Source organism: Capricornis sumatraensis, chromosome 15 (genome assembly GCF_032405125.1).
Source record: "Capricornis sumatraensis isolate serow.1 chromosome 15, serow.2, whole genome shotgun sequence".
NCBI classification, from domain to species: domain Eukaryota; kingdom Metazoa; phylum Chordata; class Mammalia; order Artiodactyla; family Bovidae; genus Capricornis; species Capricornis sumatraensis.
Genome location: NC_091083.1, coordinates 56,908,788 through 56,920,313, shown reverse-complemented (window position 1 = coordinate 56,920,313; position 11,526 = coordinate 56,908,788). Strand labels below are relative to the sequence as shown.

The window sequence follows — 11,526 nt, the reverse complement described above, 5'->3', positions numbered from 1 at the left end:
TGAATTGCTTTACCAACTGGAAATTCAGGGATCAGAGTGGCAAGCCTGTGCCTTGTGAGGCCTCTGACACAGTATAGGTGCCACTGCATGGCACCCAGGTTCTCAGAGAGGTCACCTCGTCAGTGTCCTGCCCCAGCTGGCCCAGCCTCTGGAGACAATCTTTGATACCTGCCAGGGACCCTGCCTGCCGAGGACCTGGCCAGTACCTCTTGTGTTGTCAGCTTTGATGGCAAGGTGCCTTGGGGGCTGCACTTGCCTGATCACAGGCCCTCAAATGGGGAGGGCTGAGCACCTGGTCCCTGCACTGGGCAGGGCTGCTCCCCTGCTGGGGGTCCCAGACAACTCCTCATCCTCTCAGAGAGGAAAGACTTTTGCTTTAAAAATATCTTCAATAAGATTCTATTTTGGGAGTAAGAGGAGCAGAGTTAAATATGAAAACATTTTCTTTTTTTGATAAGACACACAGTGCCATATTTCCTGGTTTAAACTCAATGATCATATAAAAGAGAAATCAGGTCCTGCTGCCTTGAGCCTAGTTCTGAGGTCCTCAGTCTAATCCTGGGGTGCATACGGCACCAGGCAGAGGTCTCCTTGTATCACAGAACTAAACAGAAGGTCTGCTCTCCACGAAAGGGTTTCCCAGGGACCCTGTGAGGTTTGCGGCTCCAGGATGCTTCCAGGGAGGGTACCTCCTTTCCCCACGTGCGAACCCGAGCAGGAGGGCTCCGTGGCCAGAGGCGGGGGGTGGTTGATTCAAGAAAGGTCGCCTGGGCCCAGAGGCACTCACGCCTGCCTCTCAGCAGGACCCTGGAACACTGCGTCCCCCGGGTGGGGAAGGGGCCTCTGGCGCTGCACCTGCCACTCTTGCCTGGGACCACCCCTGGGTGCTGGGCCCGGTGGGTGTGCCTGACACCTGCTGAAGCTCTCTCGTGAAAGGAGTCTCTGCTGCGGGAGGCGTCCCACATCTGGGCGGCCACGTGGGCAGCCTAGGCCTCGCTGGAGGACTGGGAGGCCCCCTGGAGCAGCAGGGTGCGGTAGGCAGGGGAGCTGAGGAAGCGGGGGTAGGAGTCTCGGTGCATCAGCGTGTAAATCTGCAGCTGTGCGTCATCGAACGTGTGCGCCGACGGCTCCTGCATCTTCTTGTTGATGCCCTCCCGCACCCGGGAGTCCAGGCTCACCTGCGGGACAGGGGCCATGGTCAGGGGCGTGGAAGCGCCCCCACCCTCCCACCCTGGGCCCGGTGCAGCACACCTCCTTGGGGGACAGGATGGACACATAGTCCTCGTAGATGAGCCGGGCCTTCTCGTCCACCACATGCTGGTTGGCCTCGGCCTTGAGTTCCTCGCAGGCTAGCCAGAAGAGCATGTTCTCCTCGCTGTACTCCGTGCGCAGGAACTCCCGGAATACACTGCGACCCGCTGGGCTGTGCATCAGCTTGTCGAAGGACTGCGCCCAGCTCCGCACCTCTTCCGGGGTCGGCGTAGGCGTGGCGCTGCGGGGGGCATTCCGGCATCAGCCGGCTGGGTCAGGCTCCGCCCCCACCCGCGCAGAACCCCCGGGCCAGACTCACCAGACTTCGCAACTGGGGAGGGGCTGTAGCCTGCTCTCCCGGGAGGCTCGCCAGGCCCGCCGACGTTCTTCGTTCCTGCGGGCAGAGGGGAAGGTGGCACTGCCCTCCAGGCACACGTATGCATGCAGGACACTCCGCACACAGGTGTTAGAATGGGCAGGAGGCCTTGAGGTTCTCAACACACGGATGAACCCGTCGCAGGTGGGTCTGCTTTCCCAGTCTTTGGTCCCGCCCTGGGACATCTTCTTGCCTTCAGGGCTTCACAGGCCCCAGGTGTCTGCCTCCCTCCCTCCCTGGCCTGACCTAGACCCTCGCTGCTTTTTCCTACAGACCCCACTGATGTGGTGAAGGCCCAGCCTGTGTGTCTGACCCCTGACTCTCCCCAGGGGATCTGCTTCCCTCCTTAGCTCCGGGCGCAGCATCGGTGATGGCTTCCAAGTCCACACCTCCAGCCAGACCTCTCACCAGGGTCACTGACACGGTTAAGGACATCTCAGACTCAGGGTTTGGGCAGAACTCAGTTCCCTCCTTACCCCACCTTTCAGATGCCAAACTCCTCTCCTGGTCCCTACAGGCAAAGGCTAAGCGGGTCCTAACAGTTCATGGCCTCCCATCCCTAACCCCAGGCAGTTTCTCTGTTTCAGGCCTGGGCTCAGGTCTCAGTTGTTCACTGGTCAGCTGATCCCCACTTGGGTCCCCTCAGTGCTGTCTACTCAACAGCCAAGGACTGAGAACCTGCAAAGGGCCATATGCCTCTGCAATGTACAAAACCGCCAACAGGTTCCCTATGTGCCTAGAAACTAGTTCACCCCCCCGAGGCCCAGTGCCTTCCCCCACCCACCAACTGTCCCAGGGCCAGGTCTCTACTCAAAGTCCCTCCACCTGATGCTGTCTGTAGGACCTGCTTTTGTCTTATTCTGTTTTAGTTCCCAGGGCCAGTCTGGGCGAGCTTACAGAGACAAGACAGACATACACACCGCCCTAGCTTACAGCAGAGACGCACACACACGTGCATGCTAAGTGCCTGCATGTTGCAGTAGACACACACACACCCCTAGTTTAAGTAGACACACATACACAGCTAGCTTACAGTAGATACACACACACACACACGCTTGCACGCTAGGTGCCTGTGTGTGGATACCACCTGCACTGACCACTAGTCACCAAGCCCCTGGATAAGTACTGTGGGTGGCAGGGGTACCCTACTTGGAGGTGATGCCTCTAAAGCCTCCTAAGGGCTAAGGACCAGGGTCCTGGATCCTAGGTCTGCTCAGTGTCCACTCCCCACCAGGCATATCAAGCATCCCCAGGCCCACGTACCAAGAGCAGCTGCAACAACAGCACCAGCACAAGCAGCAGGGGTTTCGCCTGGGGGGAGCCGAGGGGGCCGCATCATGACTGGACATCGAGGGGGGCTGGTCCGCCTCCTCTGGCCCTGTTTGCTGGGGGAAGACAGGGCTGCCTCAGCCTCCAGGCAAAGCCCATGGTTACCACCCGCTTTCCAGCCCCAACTGCCCGCCGGAGGCCATGCTCCCTCCCAGGGCTATGACCCTTGTGGCCTCCCAGATGTCCATGGGTCTCTGAACTCCTAGTCATGCCCTTAGCCCCCCACCCCCCAAGGGGCAGCGGCCAGGGTGGAGGCAGCCCACCTGCTTCTCAGCCTCAGGTGGGGTGGGCATGGATGGGTGGAGGAGGTTGCCAGGGCTCCGTGGTGCCTATTCCAGGACACCTGTTTCTGTCACCACAGCCTGGGGGTCTGAGAAGAGAGGCCGGGGTTCTCACTGAGAACCTTACACCCGCCCTGGCCGGCACCCTGCCAGGCATTCTGCGTCTCTCCCTACCTGCCTCCCTGGCCTCCCACCTCCAGACTACTCTGCCCAGGCCCAACCCCCACTCTAGTCTACACCGCAGGTGTGAGGGGATGGGGATCAGGAAGGAGGAGACCCCAGACAAGCTCTCCACAGGAGGTTCTGGGACACCCCCATCTGCTCCCTCCCTGGGAAGCCGGAAGCAGGGGTTGTTCCTCTTTCTTGGTTTCCGGCTCCTGGCCCCTCCCAGGGGGCTGCAGGCCCCCAGAGTCTGAGTCTGAGGCTCTCAGGGGTGGTGGTAGACATTCAGAACCTCCCTCCCAGGTTTTCCAGGGGATGGGTGGTGGGAGGTGGGGAGGCTGCTTCCCACCAGGAGTTCGGAAGGGCTGCGGGGCCTTGGAGGCCCCCTGCCTACTCCCAGGGACTCCGCAGAGGGAGCAGACCAGGCCTGTGGCACGGAGCACTGGAGTAGGGCTTGGGGCTGAGGCAGGGCGTCCTGAAGGTGCGGGCAGTGCAGCAGGCACCGCCGCCTTCTCAGCCCGGACCCTGGCTCCGCACCCAACCTTCGATTGGCACCTCCGGGTCTCCCAGCCTCCTTTCCCCTCCCCACCCCCAGGCTGCGGAAACCGCTGCGGCCCCAGGCCTTGCCGCAGGCGGGCGGTGGCGCGTCTTGCTCCCGGGCGGGTAGGAGCCGCGGGGTCCCTTCCGCTCGGAGCGGCATCGGGGCGAACCTTCCCCTTCTGCAGTGCGGGCGTGCGGAGGGTGCTCAGTCCCACCCGGATGAGCGGCCCCTGTTGGGAACGCAGGGACCGAGGGCGGCCAATCAGGCTCCAGGAGGCAGTTTTGAACGCCTTCCCACCTGCCCTCACCCCACCCCCACCTCGGCCCAGGTGAGGCATCCTGCCCCCTTCCCCGGGGTAGGGGCGGCCCCTGGCGCGTCTGGGGCGCGGACCTTCTGAAACCCCGCCGCGAGAGACTCACGACTTGGTTTCACTTTATTTTCTCATTAAATGAACATTCTCTCTGCTGCTGCCTCCCCCCACCCACCCCATTCCTCAGCTTTGGCCTTTCAGTGCCTGTTTGGTTCAGTTGGCCTCTTGGGGTCTGCGATGGCAGCAGAGGAAAACGATGTTGCAGGACGGGCCCCAGGACAGTCGCAGGCTGGGCAACCCCGGGGTCCCGTCTCCTGGCCAGGTGCTGGTGCCCAGGGGTGACAGCCCGAGACATGCACGCTGAGGGCACCCCTGTCTCCAGAGTCTGAGCATGCAGAGGCCCCTGCCCTGACCCGGATCTGGGGGCCAGGTGGAGGGGCCCATGGGGTCTTGGCCCTTGGCTGCCTGCCTGGCTTCCCCTGGAGCATGGGAAGGTGGACCCTCAAGCTTCCAGCAAACAGACAAGATGGGGAAACAGCAGCCCCACAGCTTGCCTTCCCGCAGGGGTCAAGTTTCTAGGGAAAGGAAGGGGTGTGGCAACCTCTGAGGTCTGGTAGCTGTACCCCAGCCGGGCTGTGACTTCCCCAGGCAGAGCGGCTCTTCCTCCTCAGCATCTCCACCCACTGTGAGTGGGGGCAGGGCCCCAATTCCCCCCCACCGCCCCCTAGCTCCCTGAAGATTAAACTCCCTAGGCTGCCTTCTCCAAATCAGCTCTGAACTGGAGGAGGGGACCTGCCTGAGAGTGCTGCGCCCAGGTGCTGGGGGCTGAGTTGTGGCAGAGATGGGGAGAGGCCGCCCCTCTGCCCTGGTTGTAGGCCCTGGACGTTGTCGCCCACCCCTGAACCTGGCTCCCTGCACCATCCCCAGGCCGGCTGGGACCACTTATGCCTCTGGGGCACCTGCTCTCTCTCCTGGTGGGGTTACAGGATCAGAATCAGGGCTCCTGCCCCTCATCCGGGCATGTGGAAGGGGGTTCCTTCCCCTTCCCCGGCCCCATCCAGGCTTTGGCCCCTAAGTCTAGGATGGGAGAAGCTGGACGGGCAGTAAGTCTGGCCTCTGGGGACAGAGGTTCCCTTGGGAGCGGCTGCTGCTCTGCTCCACAGAAGGAAAAAGAACGTCCCCGAGCCCGCCCAGTCCAAAAAAAGAATAAGAAAATGTGACAATCCCAGGAAAAAATGCCATAACCTTTGTGAGGGGGGTTGCCAAAGGGGCTCCATTCTCTTCTCATCCTCCTCAGTACCTTTCCTGTTTGCTTCGCCCCCGGCCCTCCACCACTGGGCTGGTAGGGACGTCCCAGCCTAGCGGCTCCAAGGCAGGCCAATTTTCCTAGCCCTGGTGACCCTCGCCCCAGCCCCTCTGCAATGGCAGGAGCAACCCACTTCTCTCTTTCCCTCTCTCGGCTAATAGGGTCTGGCCTGGGGAAGTCTGCCCCTTTCTCCGGGCTCTGACGCCCCCACCCTACCCTCAAGGAACTCGCCACGCGCCCCACTCACCAGCGACCCAAAGGCGAGGTGGGGGCGGGAGGGGCCAGGTCGCTCTGGGCCCCACCCTGGCTGCCGAAGGGGCGTGCACTGCAGCAGCAGGACTCAAGTCAGACGGCAGGAGGTCCTCCTGCGCGTTCTGGAGCGAGGCTGGCGCCAGGATCCCCCGATCAGCTCGGGCCGGGGGCGCAGCGCCTCCCCTCCGACTGGCGGGGATGACTGGCTGCCAGATCCAGCGGGGTGGGGGCGGGGGCAGTACGGGTGTCCCGCCTCGGCCCCTCCCCACCAGGCTGAAGGGGGGACGGGAGACGCGGAAACCTGGGTTCTTCCGGCCCCCCCCCACTTTGAGCAATCACTTCCCCAGGCTTTGAGCTGCAGAAAAAGGGGAACCCGCTTGCAACGCCCCCTCCCCCACGCGCGGGGACTGCATCCAGTCCCGCCGCGGCCCAGGGTCCACGTGGACCCCTCGGCGGGAGTCCTTGGGGCGCGGATCTGGGCGCCGGTTTCCGAAGCTCCCGCCCCGCACAGCCCACGGGCCCCGGGCCGGAGGGGCAGGGCTGCCGTCCTGGGCGCCGCGCGCGCGCACTCACCGGCCGCGCTCCCGAGCCGCTCGCGCCTCAGCCGCCGGCCCGCGCGTTCCGAGGTCCGGCCGGATCGTCGGGGAGCGGGCGCAGGCTGCAGTGCGCAGGCGCCTCGGCCGCACTTCCCCAAAGCGCGGGGCCGGGACTTCCTCGCGCGGGGAGGTGCCCGGCCCGGCCCGGCCCGCCCCGCCCGGCGCGCCCCGCCCCGAGCTCTGCCGGCTCCGCGCCCCACCCGCCCCCTCCCCACCGCTCGCGCGCGGCGTCTGGGTCCCCATTGTCGCTGAGGGGCCCGTGGAGATGAGGTGCTGATGCTGGGGCCTCTGGCTCCCGGAGCGGCTGAAGTGGTACTGCGGCAGCTGGGGGTGTGGCCGTGCCTCCAGCTCTTCTCGGCGGGGCCAGTCCAGCGTTGCCGTTACAGGGGTAGGGGGGTGGAAGGGGGCGACTCCATTAGGCTGCTTGCCCCTCTTGAGGAAGGGAGAGGCGGCTGGAAAGGACTGGACCCCGTGGTCACTCCCGGGCCGTCCCTAGGCTCTGGCACTGAGTATCCTCAGCTGTGAAACGCGGTTAAGGGCGTGCTGTCAGTCACCATGCTGTAGGGCCTTCCCAAGGAAGGCGGTTCCTGGGCTGCGGCGCCGCTGGGGCGGGGTGAGGGGGTGGGCAATGGTTCTTATATCCGGGGTCGCCAAAGTCCCTGTCCGCGTGGCCGGCTGAGTCCCTTTCAACCCTTCCAGTTGCCCCAAAATGTTCTAAAGTTTAAAGCCACACCCTCCCCTTTCCCAGGAATGCCTGCCTGACTCTTCTCTTTGGCCAAATCTCATATTTTATGGCTCGGTACAGATGTGAGTTAAATTCCTTATCCCAGCATGCTTTGGGCCCGTATTTGGACGGCCCCAACCCTGCTCTGAAAGTGGTCTGCAGAGTGTCTGAGTCCCCTGGCCTCAGAGCGTGTACAACTCATGTCCCTTGGTCCCTGGGCCTGCTCACAAAATGCTTTCCAGTTGCACAAAGTTGTATATGCTCACGTTTTTCAGCGCTCTTGGGGATATAAAGGGAAGGGGAGAGTTTACATACTGTCTTCATCCTGCAAATGTCTGGGTGTTCTCTACATGTCAGCCTTGGGACCTGGCAGTGGGCAGAACAGACCAGCCATGGAGCAGACAAGAAATGGACTTGCAGACTGGGTGAGAGGTGAGGAGGGCTAAGGAGAACCACAGAGCAGAGAGCGGGTGTTTCAGACCTGCATCTTGGTTGGCAAAGGATAAAACTGGAGCCAGCAGAGAGCTGAGCTGAGCTGGAGAGAGTGCAGGCCAAGGCCAGAGAGGAGGGAGAGGCCCCGCAGGCTTGGGGGCCTCTTATGCTGTGTCCTGGGAGGACTTGGCTGTCATGTTGACAGGCTGGTTGGGCTGGAGCAGAGGCCAGAAGCCTACCCAGATGGGAGGTGGCTGCTTCTTATATAGCCTAGATAACTGTCCCAGGAGGTAAGACCTTTAAAGATGGGCCAACACTTAGTCCAGGCCAAGCAGCCATGCTCATGCTGTGATGCTTGACATGGCATCTCCACCTGCATCCTGAGATGTGTGGGGCAGCTGGATGTGGTGAGGGTAGGCGTATGTCTCTCCTGGGGTAACACTGGGGGTGGGATTTGAACCCAGGACCCTCTATCTAGAGCATGAGCTCCCAGCCCTGGGGACGCCTCGCCTCCCATCCCAATCCCTTATAGCCTCCAGTCATTGGGTTGTGGCTTGCATGCTTTGCTTTCTCGTAGCAGAAGCCTCCTCCAGGCCCTGCAGCAATGTCCTCGGCTACTTTCCCAGTTATTCTCTCCGGACCAAGGCTGCCTTCATGGTGGGGTGATCAAATTTACCCCCATCCCAGCCCCCACCTGGTGCAGAGCTCAAGGTGAAGGGTGGAGCCTTCACCTGGACGGCTCCTCAGGGCTGTGTGCACCTCTCTCGTCCTCTGCCCTTCAGTGCCTGCCTGTTTAGAGTGACCCCTCTCTTACAGAGCACTCACCTGGGGCCGTGATGCCATGTGAGGTCATTAAGGCTTCCTTTTTAGAGATAAAGAAATGGAGGCTCAGAGGAGTGATGAAGTAAAATGTGCTTTTACTAAAGAGATGAAATCATTCCAGTGCTTGGCACTTCCCCCAGAGATGGAATGCTGGGGTTCAGATGCAGGGAGCTTAACCAGGGGAGCCAGGGCCAGCTGGCATCTTGCACATGTCAGCAGGTAAGTGGCTGTTGGTCTGGGACAGAGACGTTGCTCTGTCCCATGCCCAAGTCACCCTCTCTCCCTTGTTCCTTATTCTCTCTGCCTACCCTCCTGTAGAGAGGTCCCTCCTCTCTCCTGGAGGTTCCAGACTTCAGCTCCACACACAGTTCTGGCTTGGATCAAGGCCAAGGGTGCAACAGCTCAGAACTGGCCAAGTGTTCTGTGTGGGGTTAGGGCTTGCTGGGGACACAGAGGGTTCTGGTCCCCATCCTGAGCCCGGTCAGGGAGGGCACTGGCTGCCATCGAACAGGACTCCTTGCTGACCCCAGCTCTGGCCTCTGTTGGTAGAGGACGCACCCCTCTAAGACCAGTTCTCTGCTGCAGGTTGGTGACTCTGCTGGAGTCTCCTGGCAGGGGATGGCCTTGTGTGAGGTCCCCACCTCTGTGATAACCCACTGGACTGCTGAGAGGGAGGAAAAAGGAGAGCTGGCTAAGAGAAATCCCAGGCTCTGCAAAGAGTCTGTGTTGGGGAGAAAAGTAAATTCTTGAAGGGGAAATCTGTCCAGAAACTAAGGATGTTCTTTGGAATCCAGAGGTTTTGCGGGATATGGGTTTGTCAGAGTGGGACGGGGTGGTGTCCTTCCTGTCCTCTGTATGTGTGTGTGTTCCAGTAAGGGGGAATCAAAGGGGCAAAGAGGGACTCTCAGGATGGAAAGGAAAACCGAGGGTGACTTTCTGTCTGGGTGACTCAATGGACATGAATTTGAGCAAACTCATGGAGATGGTGGAGGACAGAGGAGCCTGGCGTGCTTCAGTCCACAGGGTTGCAAAGAGTCTGACATGACTGAGTGACTCTACAAAAAGAAGCAGAGGTCTGCCTTAAGAGATCTCCCCTTCCCCAGTCTCCCTGTCTTCTGAAGACCCTCCTAGACAGAACTGACTGTCCGAAGGCCAGCGTTGGCTCTTGTCTAAAGTCACTCTCCTGCCCAGAACGTCAGCTTCCTCTCTGACCCTCTGATGGAATGGCCTGTGGTCTAGGAGTCCTGCTTTCTCCCTGAGGTTGCCTTCACTTCTGGGGTTGCAACTCTTGCTCAGCCAGGCTCTTCTTCCTGGCACAGCCAGACTGGAGACCCCCAGGAATGCACAGAGCACCAGGTTGCCTGCTGGGAGCAGCATGGGATTTAGGGGGTTAATCTGATGTCCACCAATTTGCATCTTTCCACTTTGTTGGAGGAGCCGCACCCTGTGTACCCTGATGTCCCGTGACATAGGATGTGGGAGACCCAGCATCCATCCAGGGAACTTAGAGAGGGGAAACGTAGAGACCAGGGGGTGGTTGGGAAATGAGACTTTATGTAGGAGGGTGGGGGGCGGTTTTGCGCTGTGGGGTCTCTGTCAACGCGGGAAGATGCTGCCGTGGACTTTCTCCTCCAGGATGGTCTCCACGCGCCTCCTCTGCGGGGGAAGAAGGGCTTGGGCCTGGTGTGCGGGGAGGCGGGCGGGCGGGCCTTCCCTTCCGCCCCTTCCCGGGCTCGCGGGACCTCTTGCCGGTCCAGGGGGTCTGGGATCCTCGTGGGCTTCAGCTGCGGCGGTAGGAACAGCTCCAGCCGGATGGCGGCGCGCGCGGACCTTTGGCGCTGAATGAGGAGCGAGATCTCCTCCGCCTGCGGGATCGGGGTCGGGGCCGGGCTGTTGCGGAGCCTTAGCGACGACGGGTGCCCCGCCTGGCCTGTAGCGCTCCCGTCCAGGCAGTACCCCCGCCCAGGCCCAGTCCCTGCCTCACCCGCATGCGGGCGTAGCGCAGCCGGAGCGCGCGGACACGGCCGCGGGCCTCGGCGGCCTTAAGGACGCCGAGAAGCCGGTCCTGGCGCTGCGCGGGTGGCTCGAGCGGCAGCGTCCACGCACGCGAGTCCGGCATGCGGTACCCCACCTCTGCTGACTCGCACGGGAAGAGGCAGGTGGCCGCGCCCACGTCCTCAAGCAGGTCGCCGAAGAGCAGGTGGCTGTGGCGCTGCGCGGGCCGCATGGCCGCCAGCCCCTCAAGCGTGAGGGCCCAGCCCGGCTTAGGGCGCTCCACCTGGCCGCGCCCCACGCCGGCCCCTGCTCCCTGCGCGCCCTTGTTCGCTCGCTCCCGCGGGCCCCTCCTCCCGGTCTCCTTCCCTGGCTCCGGCTGCATCCTCGAGCCTTGTGGAGGGAAGACAACATCCAGCCCTTGCCGCCTGCCCCTTTGGCCTGACCTGGGCCCACCTTGGGCGCCCAGTTCCGGCCCCTCTGGACCCTGCGGAACCCACTTTAGGGCCTGGACCTCTGATCTCTGCACCTTTACCCCAACTTCGCACACGTCCCAGTCAGCTCAGCCTTCCTACTCACTCCGGCAGTTTGCTAGAACTTTCTGATCCACTCCCTTCGGGCTGTTTCTCTGTCCACTGAGAAAAGGCTGAGACCCCTGAGTTGACCTCAAGCACTGACCAGGGGTGGAGACTGCTTGAGACTGCTCTGGGTGAGGCTTGCTGGACACTCCCCATGTCGGGACCCTCTTTGTGTTTAGTCCCACCACCTGCATTGGCCTTAGGCCCATCTGACTGGAGATATAGGTTGTCGTCTGTATCTGAGCAGACGACTCATGCTTTTCTGGGAGATATGTGTGTGTGTGTGTGTGTGTGTGTGTGTGTGTGTGTGTATGTTTGATTTTCTTATGTAGGTCAGTTTGTCTGTGGGAGGTCTCACTTGTGTGCGGTGGAGGCTCAGAGTCCAATGGACAGCTGGCTTGCTGTGGGGGAGATGCCATCCTCCCAGTCTGTCCCCTCTGGGTCTAGGTGGGGTAAAGGCGAGTGGAGCCCAGGGAAGAGATAGGGGGTGGGGAGGGAGGGCCCACGAGGTGGGAAAGGGAAACACCCAGAAAGTCCCTGCAGGGCTCCTTTCCTCACCCAGCCCATCCCA

General features: G+C 61.7%; 2 protein-coding genes across 5 annotated transcripts; both read right to left on the bottom strand.

The window, feature by feature from the left end:
* Positions 1–418: 418 nt before the first annotated feature.
* On the bottom strand, positions 419–6,436 carry RGS19 (regulator of G protein signaling 19). Of its 4 annotated transcripts, none has more exons than XM_068987546.1 (6): positions 6,385–6,436; positions 3,223–3,329; positions 2,894–3,015; positions 1,571–1,645; positions 1,252–1,492; positions 419–1,178 (listed from the first exon to the last, which is right to left on the bottom strand). In XM_068987546.1, the coding sequence occupies exons 2-6, from the start codon at positions 3,250–3,252 to the stop codon at positions 987–989; spliced, it is 660 nt and encodes a 219-aa protein (XP_068843647.1). In that variant the 5' UTR covers positions 3,253–3,329; positions 6,385–6,436; the 3' UTR covers positions 419–986. The 4 variants fall into 4 exon arrangements, with proteins under 4 accessions (XP_068843647.1, XP_068843646.1, XP_068843649.1 ...); XM_068987545.1 differs by lacking the exon at positions 6,385–6,436 and adding an exon at positions 5,807–5,979; XM_068987548.1 differs by lacking the exon at positions 3,223–3,329 and having other exon boundaries at positions 6,385–6,429.
* Positions 6,437–9,981: 3,545 nt separating this feature from the next.
* LKAAEAR1 (LKAAEAR motif containing 1) lies at positions 9,982–10,762 on the bottom strand. Its single transcript, XM_068986779.1, has 3 exons — positions 10,370–10,762; positions 10,128–10,250; positions 9,982–10,041 (listed from the first exon to the last, which is right to left on the bottom strand). Exons 1-3 carry the CDS (start codon positions 10,760–10,762, stop codon positions 9,982–9,984), a joined length of 576 nt encoding a protein of 191 aa, XP_068842880.1.
* Positions 10,763–11,526: the final 764 nt, after the last annotated feature.

Coding starts and splice junctions, on each gene's coding strand:
- RGS19 (XM_068987546.1), bottom strand. CDS start 3,252: ATGCCCACCCCACCTGAGGCTGAGAAGCAG. Junction 1,646..2,893: donor TGTTGTTGCAGCTGCTCTTG/GTACGTGGGCCT, acceptor CTCTGCCCGCAG/GAACGAAGAACGTCGGCGGG. Junction 1,493..1,570: donor CTCCCCAGTTGCGAAGTCTG/GTGAGTCTGGCC, acceptor TGCCCCCCGCAG/CGCCACGCCTACGCCGACCC.
- LKAAEAR1 (XM_068986779.1), bottom strand. CDS start 10,762: ATGCAGCCGGAGCCAGGGAAGGAGACCGGGAGGAGGGGCCCGCGGGAG. Junction 10,251..10,369: donor TGCGCTACGCCCGCATGCGG/GTGAGGCAGGGA, acceptor CCGATCCCGCAG/GCGGAGGAGATCTCGCTCCT. Junction 10,042..10,127: donor ACCCCCTGGACCGGCAAGAG/GTCCCGCGAGCC, acceptor CTTCCCCCGCAG/AGGAGGCGCGTGGAGACCAT.